The 18,146-nt window shown below is 44.5% G+C and overlaps 1 protein-coding gene across 1 annotated transcript in view; it reads left to right on the top strand.

Annotated features, from left to right (window-relative positions):
• The window catches only part of LOC139411292 (neuron navigator 2-like), a 339,330-nt gene extending 321,614 nt beyond the window's left edge, over positions 1-17,716 (top strand). The window contains exons 24-38 of the mRNA XM_071157408.1: positions 390-473; positions 646-769; positions 3,933-4,126; positions 9,276-9,448; positions 9,574-9,727; positions 9,850-10,027; positions 10,200-10,390; positions 12,900-13,077; positions 13,187-13,422; positions 13,728-13,882; positions 13,982-14,053; positions 14,287-14,483; positions 14,850-14,968; positions 15,191-15,394; positions 15,552-17,716. Coding sequence (XP_071013509.1) covers positions 390-473; positions 646-769; positions 3,933-4,126; positions 9,276-9,448; positions 9,574-9,727; positions 9,850-10,027; positions 10,200-10,390; positions 12,900-13,077; positions 13,187-13,422; positions 13,728-13,882; positions 13,982-14,053; positions 14,287-14,483; positions 14,850-14,968; positions 15,191-15,394; positions 15,552-15,677 — 2,385 coding nt within the window. The 3' untranslated portion in view covers positions 15,678-17,716. The remainder of the gene's footprint in view (positions 1-389; positions 474-645; positions 770-3,932; positions 4,127-9,275; positions 9,449-9,573; positions 9,728-9,849; positions 10,028-10,199; positions 10,391-12,899; positions 13,078-13,186; positions 13,423-13,727; positions 13,883-13,981; positions 14,054-14,286; positions 14,484-14,849; positions 14,969-15,190; positions 15,395-15,551) is intronic.
• The last annotated feature ends 430 nt before the right edge of the window (positions 17,717-18,146 follow it).

Here is an 18,146-nt window from a genome sequence, read left to right as displayed (position 1 = left end):
TCATCACTCTCATGCTTTGACAGTAACCGCTTCTGAAGGATCTTTGGCCATCCAATCTAAGTTGAACTATAATATGACCTCTTTGAACCTGTGAGTAGAATTATAAACTGGGTGGGTCGAGCCCTGAATGCTGATTGGCTGACAGCCGTGATTTATCAAACCGTATACCACGGGTATGACAAAACATGCTCTAATTACGTTGGTAGCCAGTTTATAATAGCAATAAGGCACCTCGGGGGTTTGTGATATATGGTCCATATTAACCACGGCTGTGTTCAGCCTAAGAACAGCCCTTAGCTGTGGTATATTGGCCATATACCACACCTCCTCTGGCCTTATTGCTTAAGTATAGTTTGACATATTCTAACCTGTGTTATTTCCCTGTGCAGGCTCACCTGGTGGCAGCATTTGAACAGAGCCTGGGTAACATGACCATCAGACTGAAGAGTCTCACTATGACCGCTGAGCACAAGGTGAGGCATGTCATTGCATAGCATGACATCATTTAAGGCAGAATTGAATTATGTTCATCTCGGCCAAAGGAAAATCCCCAAAACATAAAAATGTGATCATGTATATGAATTTTAGACACATGACTGTTAGTTGCATGTTGTTGTAATGTTCTAAATGTGATTTCCCCTGCAGGACTGTGAGCTGAACGAGCTGAGGAAGAACATTGAGCTGCTGAAGAAACAGAACAACGTGGCCCAGGCCGCCATCAACGGAGTCATCAACACACCTGAGTTCACCTGCAAACAGAACAGGACAGGTAAGGAGAACCCGAACCACAACCATAGCAATAACACCAACAACCTCTCACAGTACCTTAAAGGTACAGTAGACTCAGATAAATGATGTTTCCACGAGCAGCACCACAGATCCAAGATATATACAGAAAGGTATGTGGACACCTCTTCAAATGAGTGAATTCAGCTATTTCAGCCACTCCCGTTTCTGACAGTTGTATAAAATTGAGCACACCGCCATGCAATCTCCATAGACAAACACTGTCAGTAGAATGGCCTGTACTGAAGAGCTCAGTGACTTTCAACGTGACACAAGTCAGTTCGTCAAATTTTTGCCCCGCTTAGAGCTGCCCTGCTCAACTGTAAGTGCTGTTATTGTGAAGTGGAAACATCTAGGAGCAGGAACGGCTCAACAGCGAAGTGGTAGACCACACAAGCTCACAGTGCTGATGCGAGTAAAAATCGTCTGTCCACCATTGCAACACTCACTACTGAGTTCCAAACTGCCTCTGGAAGCAACATCAGCACAATAACTGTTTGTCGGGAGCTTCGCGAAATGGGTTTCCATGGCCGAGCAGCCACACACAAGGCTAAGATCATCATGCGCAATGCCAAGCGTCGGCTGGAGTGGTGTAAAGCTCGCCGCCATTGGACTCTGGAGCAGTGGAAACGCGCTCTCTGGAGTGATGAATCACACTTCATCATCTGACAGTCCGACGGGACGGATCTGGGTTTGGCGGACGCTACCTGCCCCAATGCATAGTACCAACTGTAAAGTTTGGTGGAGGAGGAATAATGGTCTGGGGCTGTTTTTCGTGGTTCGGGCTAGGCCCCTTTGTAGCAACAATTTGGGGAAGGCCCTTTCCTGCTGTAGCATTACAATGCCCCCGTACACAAAGCTAGGTCCATACAGAAATGGTTTGTCGAGATCTGGCCTGCACAGAGCCCTGACATCAACCCCATCGAACACCTTTGGGATGAATTGGAACGCTAACTGCAAGCCAGGCCTAACATCAGTGCCTGACCTCACTAACGCTCGTGGCTGAATCGAAGCAAGTCCCCGCAGCAATGTTCCAAAATCTAGTGGAAAGCCTTCCCAGAAGAATGTAGGCTGTTATAGCAGCAAAGGGTGGACCAACTCCATTTTCATTTTCATGAATTTGGAACGAGATGTTTGACGAGCATGAGATGAGATGTTCCACATGCTTTTGGCCATGTTGTGTATTATGATGAGCGAAATGCAAGACTTCTACAGGACCAAGACAGCAGAGAAGTTAAGCCTCGCACTTCAAAGCTCTTAGGTGTAGCGTAAATTTACCCACTATGCCAGGTGTAAACTACATTCAGCCGCGGGCTGATTTTCTTCTTGAGCGGATGGTCAGGTGGCCGGAACATAATTACAAATAATTTGTAGATTGCAAATTGACCGCAAGAAGCGAAAACATATAATATTTGAGTTAAACAGAATATTTTCAAACCTAGCTTACATTTGTATACGATCACAGATACATTTGGAAAGTATTCAGACCCTTTGACTTTTTCCTTGTCAATCTACACACAATACCCCACAATGACAAAGCAAAAACTGTTTTTTAGACATTTTTGCAAAGTTATTACAAATAAAAAGCTGAAATATCACATTTACATACAATTCAGACCCTTTACTCAGTACTTTGTTGAAGTACCTTTTGCAGCGATTGCAACCTCGAGTCTTCTTGTATATGACGCTACAAGCTGGGCACATCTGTATTTGGGGAGTTTCTGCCATTCTTCTCTGCGGATTCTCTCAAGCTCTGTCAGGTCGGATGGGGAGCGTCGCTGCACAGCTATTTTCAGGTCTCTCCAGAGATGTTCGATCGGGTTCAAGACCAGGGTCTAGCTGGGCCACTCGAGGACATTCAGACACTTGTCCCGAAGTCACTCCTACGTTGTCTTGGCTGTGTGCTTATGGTCGTTGTCCTGTTGCAAGGTGAACCCACTGCCCAGTCTGAGGTCCTGAGTGCTCTGGAGCAGGTTTTCATCAAGGATCTCCCTGTACTATGCTTTATTCATATTTTCTTTGATTGTGACTAGTCTCCCAGTCCCTGCTGCTGAAAAACATCCCCACAGCTTAATGCTGCAACCACCATGCTTCACCGTAGGGATGGTGCCAGGTTTCCTCCAGACGTGACGCTTGGCATTCAGGCCAAAGAGTTCAATCTTGGTTTCATCAGATCAGAGAATCTTGTTTCTCATGGTCTGAGAGTACTTTAGGTGCCTTTTGGCAAACTCCAAGCGTGCTGTCATGTGCCTTTTACTGAGGAGTGGCTTCCGTCTGGCCACTCTACCATAAAGGCTTGATTGGTGGAGTTCTGCAGAGATGGTTGCTCTTCTGGAAGGTTCTCCCATCTCCACAGAGGAACTCTGGAGCTCTGTCAGAGTGACCATCAGGTTATTGGTCAACTCCCTGATCAAGGCCCTTCTCCACCAATTGATCAGTTTGGCCGGGCGGCCAGCCTTTCCAAATCATGTCCAATCAATTACATTGACAACTGGTGGACTCCAATCAAGTTGTTGAAAAATCTCAAGGATGATCCATGTAAACAGGATGCACCTGAGCTCAACTTCGAGTCTCATAGCAAAGGGTCTGAATACTTATGTAAATAAAGTATCCGTTTTTTTATTTTTTTATACATTTGCAAAAATGTCTAAAAACCTGTTTGGCTTTGCCATTATGGGTTATTGTGTGTAGATTGAGGAGGAAAAATATTATTTAATCCATTTTAGAATTAGGCTGTAACGTAATAAAATGTGGAAAAAGTAAAGGGGTCTGAATACTTTCCAAATGTGCTGTGCCTGTCTATCATACATGGGAATACTTTAGAACAGATTTCCAAAATGAAAATCACTTGGAGATGATTTTCTGCTACTGTATTTTTACAGTCATTTATGTCCCAAACTTGCTCAGAAAACTTGGGGGGCCAAAGAAAATCACCTGCGCCTCACCAGTTGGGGAACCCTGCACTATGCTCTTTATTTTATGCATCTACATCACATCTACTGTACCTTGAAGCTTACACCTGGCAAGGGAAAAGTGAACTTATAGACTTCCCCCAATGCTGTGATACTGTATTCTTTCCGAGTCTTTCAAACAAGTCTCTCTCTCTCTCTCTCTAAACCTCCTCCCTCTCCTTCCCTCTTTCTCAGGTTCTTTCTCATGTGGTGGTGGTAGTAATGGCAGCTCCCTGCAGCAGCAGCAGCAGCAGCAGCCAGACCTACGGATGAGGAGACAGCACTCGTCAGACAGCGTCAGCAGCATTGCCAGTGCAACCAGCCACTCCAGTGTGGGATCCAACATGGACGCCGACGCTAAGAACAAGAAGAAGAACAAGAAGAACTGGGTATGTGCTTTCGTAGACATGCACAAGTGCACACTCACACATGCACATTACTCACACACGCGCACACGCACACAGACACACACACGGGAACTGAGTATGATCGTGATCACTCACTAACAAACAACACACACAAACATGTCTTACTCCAAATGACATCTAACAACTTGTTTTTAGGTTTGTCTCTGTCTCACTTGTTTTGTCTCTCGATATATGTGTTTGTAACTCACACTCTGGGTTCTCTTTCTCAGGCATCTTGCACAGGGGCCAAGGGGATTGCAATACAATTAGCTTTCCTTATAGACTCAGTTACTGTTAAAAAAAGAGTGTACTGTATAGGGAATAGTGTGTAATTTGGTATGTTACCTAGATCTGCAATTGTAGAGGTTTTGTGAAATAGAGAAACGCAGAACACATTCCAATATTTTCAATTTCCTGTCGATACAGGAAGTTAACGCTGTTCCATTTCTTGTTGTGTTCCCTCTTGCTCCTTGTTGCTGACAGATCGTGTCTTGCACAGGAGGACAGTTTGAAGATGATGATGTATGCATCCTATTTGTGTTTAGGTTACTATAGAGGCTTTTAGGCTGCGTGCCTTTATGTTGATATCTGTAGGCAACAAAATAGTGATCAGCCTGAAAGCTTTCGTGTCAAGTATTTGTATGTGTACCGCTTCAAAGATGCTAGATGGAAACAGCTACGCTTGAGACTCTAAATATACTATTAGACTCTGTTTCGTTGCCTACATCAACAGTGTCTTGATAAGCTGATTGTTGCTGTGAGAGCTGCTTTCATACCCAGTGTGTCACTGCTGTAGTGTCTATAGCAAATCTATCTCCTAGTCGATCCTCCAGACTTGGGCTCAATTCCAATAACATTTCAGAAGTTGTATTACATACCAATAGAGGAATTTGGTTTCCAACAGGATTTGAAATGGAATTGAGCCCCACTCTTATTTGCTTCATGGTATTGGCTGCTATTGAACCTGTCTAGACCCTAGTGATTTGTGTTCCTATCCTCTTTTCCCATAGATGCAATAACATTGAAATTACCCTGTGTAAAGCTGGCTTTAGCTTTGAATTTCTATATTTGTAGCTCTATAGATTTATCATAGAATACTCCTGTCCCAATCCCAATCTACTTTGTGTAAACGGGCGTACTGTCTATATTAGAGGTCGACCGATTATGATTTTTCAGCTCCGATACCGATTATTGGAGGACCAAAAAAGCCAATACCGATCAATCCGATTTATTTTTATTTCTCTCTATACCATTTGTATTTCATTAACCTTTGACTATTGGATGTTCTTATAGGCACTTTAGTACTGCCAGTGTAACAGTATACAGTGGGGAGAACAAGTATTTGATACACTGACGATTTTGCAGGTTTTCCTACTTACAAAGCATGTAGAGGTCTGTAATTTTTATCATAGGTACACTTCAACTGTGAGAGACGGAATCTAAAATCTAGAAGAAAAAAAATCCAGAAATTAATTAATTTGCGTTTTATTGCATGACATAAGTATTTGATCACCTACCAACCAGTAAGAATTCCGGCTCTCACAGACCTGTTAGTTTTTCTTTAAGAAGCCCTCCTGTTCTCCACTCATTACCTGTATTAACCACACCCGTTTGAACTCGTTACCTGTATAAAAGACACCTGTCCACACACTCAATCAAACAGACTCCAACCTCTCCACAATGGCCAAAACCAGAGAGCTGTGTAAGGACATCAGGCCTAAAATTGTAGACCTGCACAAGGCTGGGATGGGCTACAGGACAATAGGCAAGCAGCTTGGTGAGAAGGCAACAATTGTTGGCGCAATTTTTAGAAAATGGAAGAAGTTCAAGGTGATTGACCGTCATACTCGGTCTGGGGCTCCATGCAAGATCTCACCTCGTGGGGCATGAATGATCATGAGGAAGGTGAGGGATCAGCCCAGAACTACACGGCAGGACCTGGTCAATGACCTGAAGAGAGCTGGGACCACAGTCTCAAAGAAAACCATTAGCAACACACTACGCCATCATGGATTAAAATCCTGCAGCACACGCAAGGTCCCCCTGCTCAAGCCAGCGCATGTCCAGGCCCGTCTGAAGTTTGCCAATGACCATCTGGATGATCCAGAGGAGGAATGGGAGAAGATCATGTGGTCTGATGAGACAAAAATATAGCTTTTTGGTCTAAACTCCACTCGCCGTGTTTGGAGGAAGAAGAAGGATGAGTACAACCCCAAGAACACCATCCCAACCGTAAAGCATGGAGGTGGTAACATCATTCTTTGGGGATGCTTTTCTGCAAAGGGGACAGGACGACTGCACCGTATTGAAGGGAGGATGGATGGGGCCATGTATCGCGAGATCTTGGCCAACAACCTCCTTCCCTCAGTAAGAGCATTGAAGATGGGTCGTGGCTGGGTCTTCCAGCATGACAACGACCCGAAACACACAGCCAGGGCAACTAAGGAGTGGCTCCGTAAGAAGCATCTCAATGTCCTCCGTAAGAAGCATCTCAAGGCCCTGGAGTTGCCTAGCCAGTCTCCAGACCTGAACCCAATAGAAAATCTTTGGAGGGAGCGAAAAGTCCGTATTGCCCAGCGACAGCCCCGAAACTTGAAGGATCTGGAGAAGGTCTGTATGGAGGAGTGGGCCAAAATCCCTGCTGCAGTGTGTGCAAACCTGGTCAAGAACTACAGGAAAAGTATGATCTCTGTAATTGCAAACAAAGGTTTCTGTACCAAATATTAAGTTCTGCTTTTGTAATGTATCAAATACTTACGTCATGCAATAAAATGCAAATGAATTACTTAAAAATCATACAATGTGATTTTCTGGATTTTTGTTTTAGATTCTGTCTCTCACAGTTGAAGTGTACCTATGATAAAAAAATTACAGACCTCTACATGCTCTGTAAGTAGGAAAACCTGCAAAATCGGCAGTGTATCAAATACTGTAGCTTCCGTCCCTCTCATCTCTCCTCCCTGGGCTCGAACCAGGAACACGACGACAACAGCCACCCTCGAAGCCGCATTACCCATGCAGAGCAAGGGAAACAACCACAGGCTCAGAGCGAGTGACGTTTGAAACGCTATTAGCGTGTGCTAACTAGCTAGCCATTTCACATTGGTTACACCAGCCTCATCTCGGGAGTTGATAGGCTTGAAATCATAAACAGCGCAATGCTTGACCCACAACAACGAGCTGTTGTCAACATGCACGAAAGTGCTGTTTGAATGAATGTTTATGCGCCTGCTTCTGCCTACCACCGCTCAGTCAGATACTTAGATACTTGTATGCTCAGTCAGATTATATGCAACACAGGACACACTAGATAATATCTAGTAATATCATCAACCATGTGTAGTTAACTAGTGATTATGATTGATTGATTGTTTTTATAAGATAAGTTTAATGCTAGCTAGCAACTTACCTTGGCTTACTGCATTTGCGTAACAGGCAGTCTCCTTGTGGAGTGCACAAGGATGAGTTAACTGTAAGGTCGCAAGATTGTATCCCCCGAGCTGACAAGGTGAAAATCTGTCGTTCTGCCCCTGAACGAGGCAGTTAACCCACCGTTCCTAGGCCGTCATTGAAAATAAGAATGTGTTCATAACTGACTTGCCTAGTTAAATAAAGATTAAATAAAGGTGTAAAAAAAAAAAAAATCGGTGTCCAAAAATACCGATTTCCGATTGTTATGAAAACTTGAAATCGGCCCTAATTAATCAGCCATTCCGATTAATCGGTTGAACTCTAGTCCATATGCAGTTTCAACAAGCAAAAGTAACGTGACATGTTTAAAATCTAGTGATAATAAGCTATTCTCAGAGAGCCCATGGTTCTCACGTGCTTTTTGTACAGAAAATAGGCGGGTCCCCTGATAATTTGCTGATTGGATAAGCCATATGTGGTAGGGTGTAGTATGTAGGGTGTATGTGGGCTGTCTGTGAAGTATCATGGTAAGAAGGGTAGTGGACCGTACATGAGCCTCCTATTAGAAGGACATTAGTCTGCACCGGTGTGGGGGTGAAGCAAATGGATTTGGTATCTTATGGTGCCGAACGGTGGTATTCCTATTCGAGTGCATACATTCTGTACCCTGTTTAGAGATTCTAATGGTACACGTTCTAGAAGTGTAGATTGCGCTCCCGATTCCTAAAATTTGACTTTTGACATTCCTTAGAGCATTTACCACAGTACACTTTCTGTAGCCTCCACTGAACGCTGGCTGTCCCTACCACTAACACGCTCACACACTCCCCACTGAACCTCTGCTGTTTTGTGTCTCTCTCTCTCTCTCTCTCTGTCTTCCTCTGTGCTATCGCTTCATATGGCAGGTCTATGAGGTAAGAGTGGATTAAAAAAAAACACAAAAAAACAAAAGGCAGCTTAACCTCAAGCTAACCTTAACCTAACTCCCTGCACTACGTAGGTTACTAACCCAATCCCTCTCCTTCCTCTCCTGTCCTCAATCATCCCTCTGCTTTCTTCTCCAGTTGTGTTCTTTATCCTGATCCCTTTCCTGATGTGACTTTGAGTCTGCTCTGAAACAAAAACGGAATATCAGGCTCAATTGTAATGACGCCATTTCAGAGTAATTGCGTAGCAAACATACTATACCGCTTTGGCTGTACATTAAAGTTACATGAAACGGGTGGTCTCCGCGACAGCCTTAGGTGCTCTTTTCTAGTCCTATTCACTGCAGTGTAGCTAGTTCTCTCTACAGTCTACAGTGCATTATACAGCTATACACACACAGTAGGTGAGGTTAGTGGACTGGATGTCTGTAACCACACACACACACACACACACACACACACACACACACACACACGGAATATCAGGCTGATGTAAGGGTGTATGTGGTTACACAATAACCACCTGACACTCATTCATTTGTGTTTAGAGCATAAGCTCAAGTCACGGCCTCCCTACAGCACTAGTCCTTCCCCTTTGCTTCTCCTTCCCTTCTCTCTTTTCTTGATCTACTTCTCACTTGCTCAGGCACTCCCCTCACAGCTGCCTTCCTCCTGCTTTCCTCCTGCTTTCCCTTGCTCCCCGTCTGTCTTGGGAGTGTATCCTCACTCTTCTCTCTCTCTCACACACACATACACTCACCCTCCACTCCTCTCTGCCTCTCTCCCGCCTGCAGTTGCGGAGCTCCTTCAAGCAGGCGTTCAGCAAGAAGAAGTCTCCCAAGTCTGCCTCGTCCCACTCTGACATAGAGGAGATGACAGACTCCTCCCTCCCCTCCTCGCCCAAACTCGCCCACAATGGATCCACAACCTCCAGCCACATGCTCAGGAACTCGCAGTCCAACTCACTGTACGTATACGGTGTGGTGTTTGTGTGTGTGTGTGTATGTGTGAGTGCAAGCGTATCTGTGCTTGTGTCTGTGTGTGAGAGAGAGAAAATGTACAAGTTATATCAATGAATCAATCTGTGTGTAGGCTGTCGGACTGTCTGGACGGTGAGGCAGAGACAGTGATGCAGCTCCGCAGCGAGCTCAGGGAGAAGGAGATGAAGCTGACAGACATCCGCCTTGAGGCTCTCAGCTCGGCCCATCAACTGGACCAGCTCAGAGAGGCCATGAACCACATGCAGGTAACACTCCCACACACGGTGAAACGTACGCGCACGCACACACATACACACACACACACACACACACACGCACACTGTTTTGTGGACCGACTGTTGCTATGTCTTCGGGTGTTTTCTCTCAGGGGGAGATAGAAAAACTGAAGGCAGAGAATGACCGTCTGAAGCTGGAGAGTACGGGGAGCAGCCGAGCCCCCTCCCAGGCCTCCATTTCCTCATCGCCCCCTCACCATACACACACCCCTACACCAGGGCCTGGTCTGTGCCAGCACAGCATCAACCTCACCGAGTCCACCAGCCTGGGTGAGAATAGCATGTTTTGATGTGGTATCTGTACAGTTGAGTAAATGTGTGAGCATGTATTTGTGTTTGGGTGCGATTGCCTTTGAGAGTGTGTTTGCCTGATTGTGTGTTTGGGTGAAATGAGTGTATGTATGAGTGTATGTATGTATGACTCTTCTCTCTCTCCTCTCAGACATGTTGTTGGATGATACAGTGGGAGATGGAGTGATGAGGAAAGAGGGACGACATGTGAAGATAGTGGTCAGTCTTGATGAGTACCTCTCCCAGGAGGCCAGGGCTCGCCACTTCCTGATTGGCTGTATCGGTGTGAGTGGTAAAACCAAGTGGGACATCTTGGACGGGGTGGTCCGCCGCCTCTTCAAGGTAAAAACACGGGAATGAATGACTTCATTTGTGAATAAAGGCTTCATTAAGAAAATGACTGTAAAAACGGTTCAATCTCTGTGGATTGACGAGGAATTGAAAAATGGTATGGTTGAGGGGGATGAGGCAAAAGGAATGGCAAATAAGTCTGGCTACACAACCGATTGGCAAACGTACTGCAAATTGAGAAATCGCATGACTAAACTGGATAAAAAGAAGAAGAAACTACACTATGAAACAAAGAATGATAGTAACAAGCTTTGGAGCACCTTAAAGGACATTTTGGGGGGGAAAGCAAACACGGCTCCATCATTCATTGAATCAGATGGCTCATTCATCACAAAACCAACTGATATTGCCAACTACTTTAAAGATTTTTTTAATTGGCAAGATTAGCAAATTTAGGCATGACATGCCAGCAACAAACGCTGACACTACTCATCAATGTATATCTGACCAAATTTTGAAAGACAAGAATTGTCATTTTGAATTCCGTGAAGTGAGTGTGGAAGAGTTTAAAAAGTATTGTTGTCTATCAACAATGACAAGCCACCAGGGTCTGACAACTTGGATGGAAAATTACTGAGGATAATAGCGGACGATATTGCCACTCCTATTTGCCATATCTTCAATTTAAGCCTACTAGAAGGCCTGGAGGGAAGTAACATTCATTCCACTACCTAAGAATAGTTAAGCCCCCTTCCAGTCTGAATCACAACCGGCCGGGATTTGCAGTCCCAAAGGGCCGCACACAATTGGCCCAGCGTTGTCCGGGTTAGGCTTTGTCCGGGGTAGGCCATCATTGTAAATAAGAATTTGTTCTTAACTGACTTGCCTAGTTAAATAAAAAATACTGGCTCAAATAGCCGACCAATCAGCCTGTTACCAACCCTTAGTAAACTTCTGGGAAAAATTGTGTTTGACTTGACCAGATACAATGCTATTTTACAGTAAACTAATTGACAGCAAACTTTCAGCACAATTATAGGGAAGGGCATTCCACAAGCACAGCACTTACACAAATGATTGGCTGAGAGAAATTGTTGATTAAAAGATTGGGGGGGACTGGCTATTTTGTTAGACTTCAGTGCGGCTTTTGACCTTATCGATCATAGTCTGCTGATGGAAGAACGTATGTGTTATGGCTTTACACCCCCTGCTATATTGTGGATAAAGAGTTACCTGTCTAAAAGAACACAGAGGGTGTTTTTAATGGAAGCCACTCCAACATAATCCAGGTAGAATCAGGAATTCGCCAGGGCAGCTGTCTAGGCCCATTTACTTTTTTTCAATCTTTACTAACGACATGCCACTGGCTTTGAGTAAAGCCATAGTGTCTATGTATTCGGATGACTCAACACTATACACGTCAGCTACTACAGCGACTGAAATGACTGCAGTTAGTTTCAGAGTGGCTAACAAGGAATAACTTAGTCCTAAATATTTCTAAGGGCATTGTATTTGGGACAAATCATTCACTAAACCCTAAACCTCAGCTAAATCTTGTAATAAATAATGTGGAAATTGAACAAGTTGAGGCGACTAAACTGCTTGGAGTAACCCTGGATTGTAAACGGTCATGGTCAAAACATTGATACAACAGTAACTAAGATGTCGAAAAGTCTGTCCATAATAAACTGCTGCTCTACCTTAACAGCACTATTAACAAGGCAGGTCCTACAGGCCCTAGTTTTGTCGCTCCTGGACTACTGTTCAGTTGTGTGGTCAGGTGCCACAAAAAAGGAAATTTGCAATTGGCTCAGAACAGGGCAGCACGGCTGGGCCCTTGGATGTGCACAGAGAGCTAACATTAATAATATGCATGTCAATCTCTCCTGGGTCAAAGTGTAGGAAAGATTGACTTCATCACTACTTGTATTTATGAGAGGTATTGACATGTTGAATGCGCCGAGTTGTCTGTTTGAAATACTGGCGCACAACAACGGACACCCATGTATACTCCATAAGACATGCCACAAGAGGTCTCTTCACAGTCCCCAAGTCCAGAACAGACTATGGGAGGCGCACAGTACTACATAGAGCCATGACTACATGGAACTCTATTCCACATCAAGTAACTGATGCAAGCAGTAAAATGTGATTTTAAAAAACAATTACAAAAACACCTTATGGAACAGCGTGGACTGTGAAGCAACACAAACATAGGCACAGACACATGCATGCACACAAACACACAATAACATACGCACTATACACACATGTACACATGGATTTTGTCTTGTAGATATGTGGTAGTAGAGTAGGGGCCTGAGGGCACACAGTGTGTTGTGAAATCTGTGAATGTATTGTAATGTTTTCTAAAATTGTATAAACTGCCTTAATTTTGCTGGACCCCAGGAAGAGTAGCTGCTGCCAAGGGGATCCATAATAAAAACAAATACAATTTCATTTGATTTCTCTTTCCAATATCAAAATAAGTAACACAAAACAATTCATAGTAGAGTTGCATATCACCTAACCCTTGACCTTTGCCCTTATGCTTCTGTAGGAGTACATCACCCATGTGGACCCAGTGAGCCAGCTGGGGCTGACCTGTGACAGTGTGGAGGGATACAACATCGGGGATGTGCATCGTCATAGCAACACCAGCGCCGCTCACCCCCCCGAGCTGCTGCCCTGCGGCTACCTGGTTGGAGACAGCGACACCATCAACATCAGGCTCAAAGGTAAGGAGTGCGTGTGTTTCTCTAAATGTGTGTATCTCTCCCTACGATCTGGTGTGTATTGTGCACATGGGTTCTGTGTGTAAGCATTTCCCTCTCTCTCCCTCTCTAGGTGTGAGCAGTGAGAGTGTGGACTGCCTGGTGTTTGACACCCTGATCCCTAAGCCCATGCTGCAGCGCTACGTGTCTCTGCTGAGGGAGCACCGCCGTGTCATTCTCTCTGGCCCCAGCGGCACCGGTAAAACACACCTGGCTCATCGTCTGGCAAGACACCTGCTCTTGCAGGAGGGCCGACCCCTGACCCCTCATTCCGTCGTCACCTTTAACGTGGACCACAAATCTAGCAAGGTACATAGCTATGCCCCTGAAGCACCTCACGAAGCATGGGGCACCGACTGGCGAGATGATACTTTGTGTGATGTGACGATTAATTTGCCTTCTTTTCCCCCCTGTTATATTAAATATGTATCTTGGAGGCAGAACTTGAAAAAGTGTGTCTATGTTAAAGCAACTCAATAGGGTTTTTTTGTGCGTTGAAAAAAGACTTGGTGTGTAAACCTCCTCTCTCTCTCTCTCTCTCTCTCTCTCTCTCTCTCTCTCTCTCCCCTCTCCCCTCTCCCCTCTCTCCTCTCTCTCCCTCTCTCTCTCTTTAGGAATTGCGTCAGTACCTGTCAAGCCTGGCTGAGCAGTGCAGCAGTGACCGGCCAGAGGCAGAGAGCCCTCTAGTGGTCATACTGGATAACCTGCACCATGTCTCCTCTCTGGGAGAGATCTTCAACGGAGTGTTCAACTGCAAGTACCAATGTTGGTGAGTACACGCACACGCACACGCACGCGCACACACACACAATTGTGTTCATTGTAAATGTGTTGATTTTCTGTATGTGTGTGTTCTCTCTGTTCCCAGCCCCTACATCATCGGTACTATGAGCCAGGCCACATCCTCTGCCCCCAACCTACAACTCCACCATAACTTCAGGTAGGCCAACTCAACAGTTCAACAGTAACTGAAATGAAACAGTAAAATGTTTGAATTTGAAATGCACTTTGCATGATTCTTCACTAGGTGGCAGCAACAGGCTGGGCGGCAATCCATTGCCCTCTCTCCATTCCTTCAGAATGGAAAGATGGAGCGTCTTCATTGGCTGTATTCATGAATGAGTACCTAACCTATTAACTCATCCTCTCTCTCTCGTTTGCATATGTGACCAGGTGGGTGCTGTGTGCCAATCACTTGGAGCCGGTGAAGGGCTTCCTTGGTCGCTATCTGAGGAGGAAGCTGATCGAGACGGAGATCGGCAGCCGCAAGCGTACCCTGGAGCTGGTAAAGATCATCGACTGGATCCCTCGCGTCTGGCACCACCTCAACCGCTTCCTAGAGGCACACAGCTCCTCTGACGTTACCATCGGTAGGTAGAAAACACAAGAACGTCATAAACCAGCTCTATGCCCCAATCCAAAATGAATGGAAAAGATAAGCAGAGTAATTTTGAGATTTGTGGTTCTTATCTTTTCCATTCCTTTGAGGTTTAAGGGCATAACCGATGGGGTGGGATGTGGACTAATCTTGACATTAGGCAAATTTTGTGCTCGGAGGACTTCTGACAAAAATATATTTTGGAATATAATGTGTTTTATGCATGTTATTGTGCTTTGGTCACAATATTCTCAGTATTCATAACCTCATCTGGCCATAAACTAATTTTCCAAATAGGAAGGAAAGGCACAGTGGCACTATTTAACATCCATCTGACCTTTGACCTTTGCCTCCCCAGGGCCACGCCTCTTCCTGTCATGTCCCATGGATGTGGCTGGCTCCAGGGTGTGGTTCACAGACCTCTGGAACTACTCCATCATCCCCTACATGCTGGAGGCAATCAGAGAGGGACTGCAGGTAGGCTATAAACACACAAAGGCATGCAACACACACACACGTACAACACATGCATGTGGATTCACACAGGCACACACAAACATATCAGTCACAAAAATACAAAAAATTTGCACACACGCACTTGCATTATTTATGGCACTCACTGTGTCATCGTAATATTATCATACCTCTTCATTGATACTTATAATTTTCTCTCCCCTCCATCCGTCTCCCTCTCTGTAGCTGTACGGCCGTAGGTCAGCGTGGGAGGACCCTGCATGCTGGGTGATTGACAGCTACCCCTGGTCAGCCATGCCCTCCGCACCTGCTGACTGGCCCCCGTTGCTGCAGCTCCGCCCAGAAGATGTGGGCTTCGACGGTTACTCTGCCCCCAGGGAGGGCATCAGGAAGGAGCCGCCGCAGAGCGACTGTGACGCAGACCCACTGGTGAGACAACACGCGCGCGCGCACACACGCAAATGCTCAAAACAGGTGACGTGAACACATAACACACACACAAGCAGGCACTGCAGATCCAGGAGACAACGCAGGCATGCACGGTCACGCTCACGCTAACCTTTGACCCCTGCGTCTTCGTCCTCAGATGAATATGCTAATGAGGCTGAAGGAAGCAGCCACTTCCTCCAGCCCTCAGAGATACGACAGCGACTCTAACAGCAACAGTCACCAACACGACATCCTGGACTCAACACTGGAGTCAACATTGTGATCCGACTCCTCCCCCTTCCCAAGAAGACACAAATACATTCAGTTAACTTTTTTATGTTCAGTCAATACAACATTTCTTTTGAATGTGTTTTTCAAGCTCACGTCCACACAAAAAAAATCAAGCCACTTTAATTGTCATGTCCAGAACACGACGGGTGCAGGTAACCCAAAATGAGAGAAGAACTGAAGAAGGAAAACAAATAGGAGTGAAACAGAAAGCTGCTGCGCTGTTCTATTTTTGCACCGTCATGGCTAACCGCTCTCCTACGTCCAATCCGGACGTGCCATTTAGACAAAACAACTGACATAAATCAGGATTTTACACTGTGCGTCATCTTCACCGTCTTCGACGTTTTCCTTATCAGCATCAGTACCATGGTCTCCTTATTTAAGAAGACAAAAGAGACTGCATCTTTGAGCCAAACCCACCACAATCAGCAAGCCAGGCTCCTCACGGCTCTTCCCCAGCTGCAGTGCTCCAAACTGGGCTACAGATTGAGCTACAGGCCCTTTCCTTTGGAGCACGGTGCTGGGGGTCTCATCTTCGTCATCTCCACACAGACCAAATTCACTGGTTCCCAAATGCCTCCTTATGCCCCCGATGACACACACACACACCCATCACCATTCACCTGCCCCTACATGTGACTCCTTTTGTCACAAACGGGTCGCCGTAGCATGAGTTTCTTCTCCAGACGAAAGTCTCTACTTTGGCGCTGGACTGAACTTAAATGAGGATGCCTTACTTTTTTTTTGTAACAGACTTTGTGCGTTAGCTACTTTTTTATTTTGTCTTTTTGGCCGTAAACTTACAGGGCTTTAAGTCGGCACTCTCTTTGCGTTGTGCCTAGGCGGGCGGGCTTGAAGAGCAGCGTCGACTATCGTCATATCAAACACTAATGCCATGTTATTAAGAGGCTATTAGGGCTTGAATAGGGAAAGGGACTTGGGCTTTAATAACATGTCATGAATTGTATTGCTCCCAATGCTGAGAAGTTTGTAAAAGTTTGGATATAACTTACTAAGGACAACTTGTGAGATGGGAAAGTACATTTGGCTGGTGCTCAAAGTACACATCATTGTGTAATAAATATGGGGGAACGTTTATTAAGGGAATTGTTTTAGTCTCGCTATACCTCATCTACCTTCTATACTCCCCTTTACGCCTTTGCCATGCTTGTTGTCTGTTTTGATCATGTGACGTGTAATGATTAGTGTTGTCATGACAACATGTTGAGTGAATATGTAAACAATATGTATATGCTGCTTTGTTTAAAGTCATTTTTTTACTTGAGGTCATGTTTAAAAGGTACAAATGGGAGAAGATAAAGATTTAAGAATGGTTATGGCTTCAGGTCAAAACAGCTTTTTTTTCCCCCCTTGGCTTCAGAAATGTGTACATTGTCCCCTTTCCTCCAAAACCCTTCATCCTAGGAGGAGAAGTGTGTTTTTCTGGGGTCCGATTAGGTTATTTGTTTCCAGCGTCGCTTCCATTATCTTTCAGAGTTCTTAGTCATCCAACCTATGCAACATTAATTTCAAACTCAAAATTGAAGCCAAGCCTTATGTCAGTTCTTTAAGGTTTTTCAACACTGCCAAGAGATGTACAGCAAGTGATCCGATTTTGTGAATCGTTCTTGGGGAGCTTGGTACAGTCTTTGTTAATTTACAAATCAAATGTGTCTGTGCATTTGGAGAGGGCGTCTTGTCATAGTGAATGCAAGCACAACAAACAACGGATATGTATGTGTTTGTCCGTCGGTATGTCCACCGGTGAAACGACCTGCTCGCTTTGAGACGTTAGGATGGGATGGGATGGTGAAATGAATGGAGTTGCTGTTGAATTCACATGTTCTTAAAACTTAATGAATGTGTAGCCTTCTTTGCTATGTAAAAAAACAACAAAAAAAAACACAAAAACATATGTAACATAACAGTGTAAATACTTGATTACCTTGCAACATTTTGATGACTTTTCTAGCCCATTTGTAACTACTTGAAAATGAGTATTTTGTGTACAGTCTCTTTTGCGTCAGAGCAGGCGTGTGGAGTTTATCGTCAATGTTCTCTCCAGAGCTTGGAGAACTGATTCTGAAGATCACTGTACTAGTCTTAAGTTATTTGTGATTCAATAAAAATCATGGTTATTTATTCATTCATGCAATGTGACTATCAATTATGGCTCTCTACTAGCATAAACCTAGCGATCTATTTAATGATTTTTTTTTACTGTTGTTCATTTCCGTTTTGTAACAGAAGTTATACCATGTAGCTGTTACATTTTATTTGGTATTTGTACAAAACATAGTGAAATATTAACACATATACACACAATACATTGAAATAACAAACATAGTGAAATATTAACACACATATATATATATATATATATATATATATATATATATATATATATATACACACACACACACACACAGAATACATACACATGAATTAACAAATCCGTATA

Source organism: Oncorhynchus clarkii, chromosome 6, assembly GCF_045791955.1.
Source record: "Oncorhynchus clarkii lewisi isolate Uvic-CL-2024 chromosome 6, UVic_Ocla_1.0, whole genome shotgun sequence".
Classification (NCBI taxonomy): Eukaryota; Metazoa; Chordata; class Actinopteri; order Salmoniformes; family Salmonidae; genus Oncorhynchus; species Oncorhynchus clarkii.
Note: the sequence above shows the minus strand (reverse complement) of the source record. Positions and strands in the feature narration are given on the sequence as shown.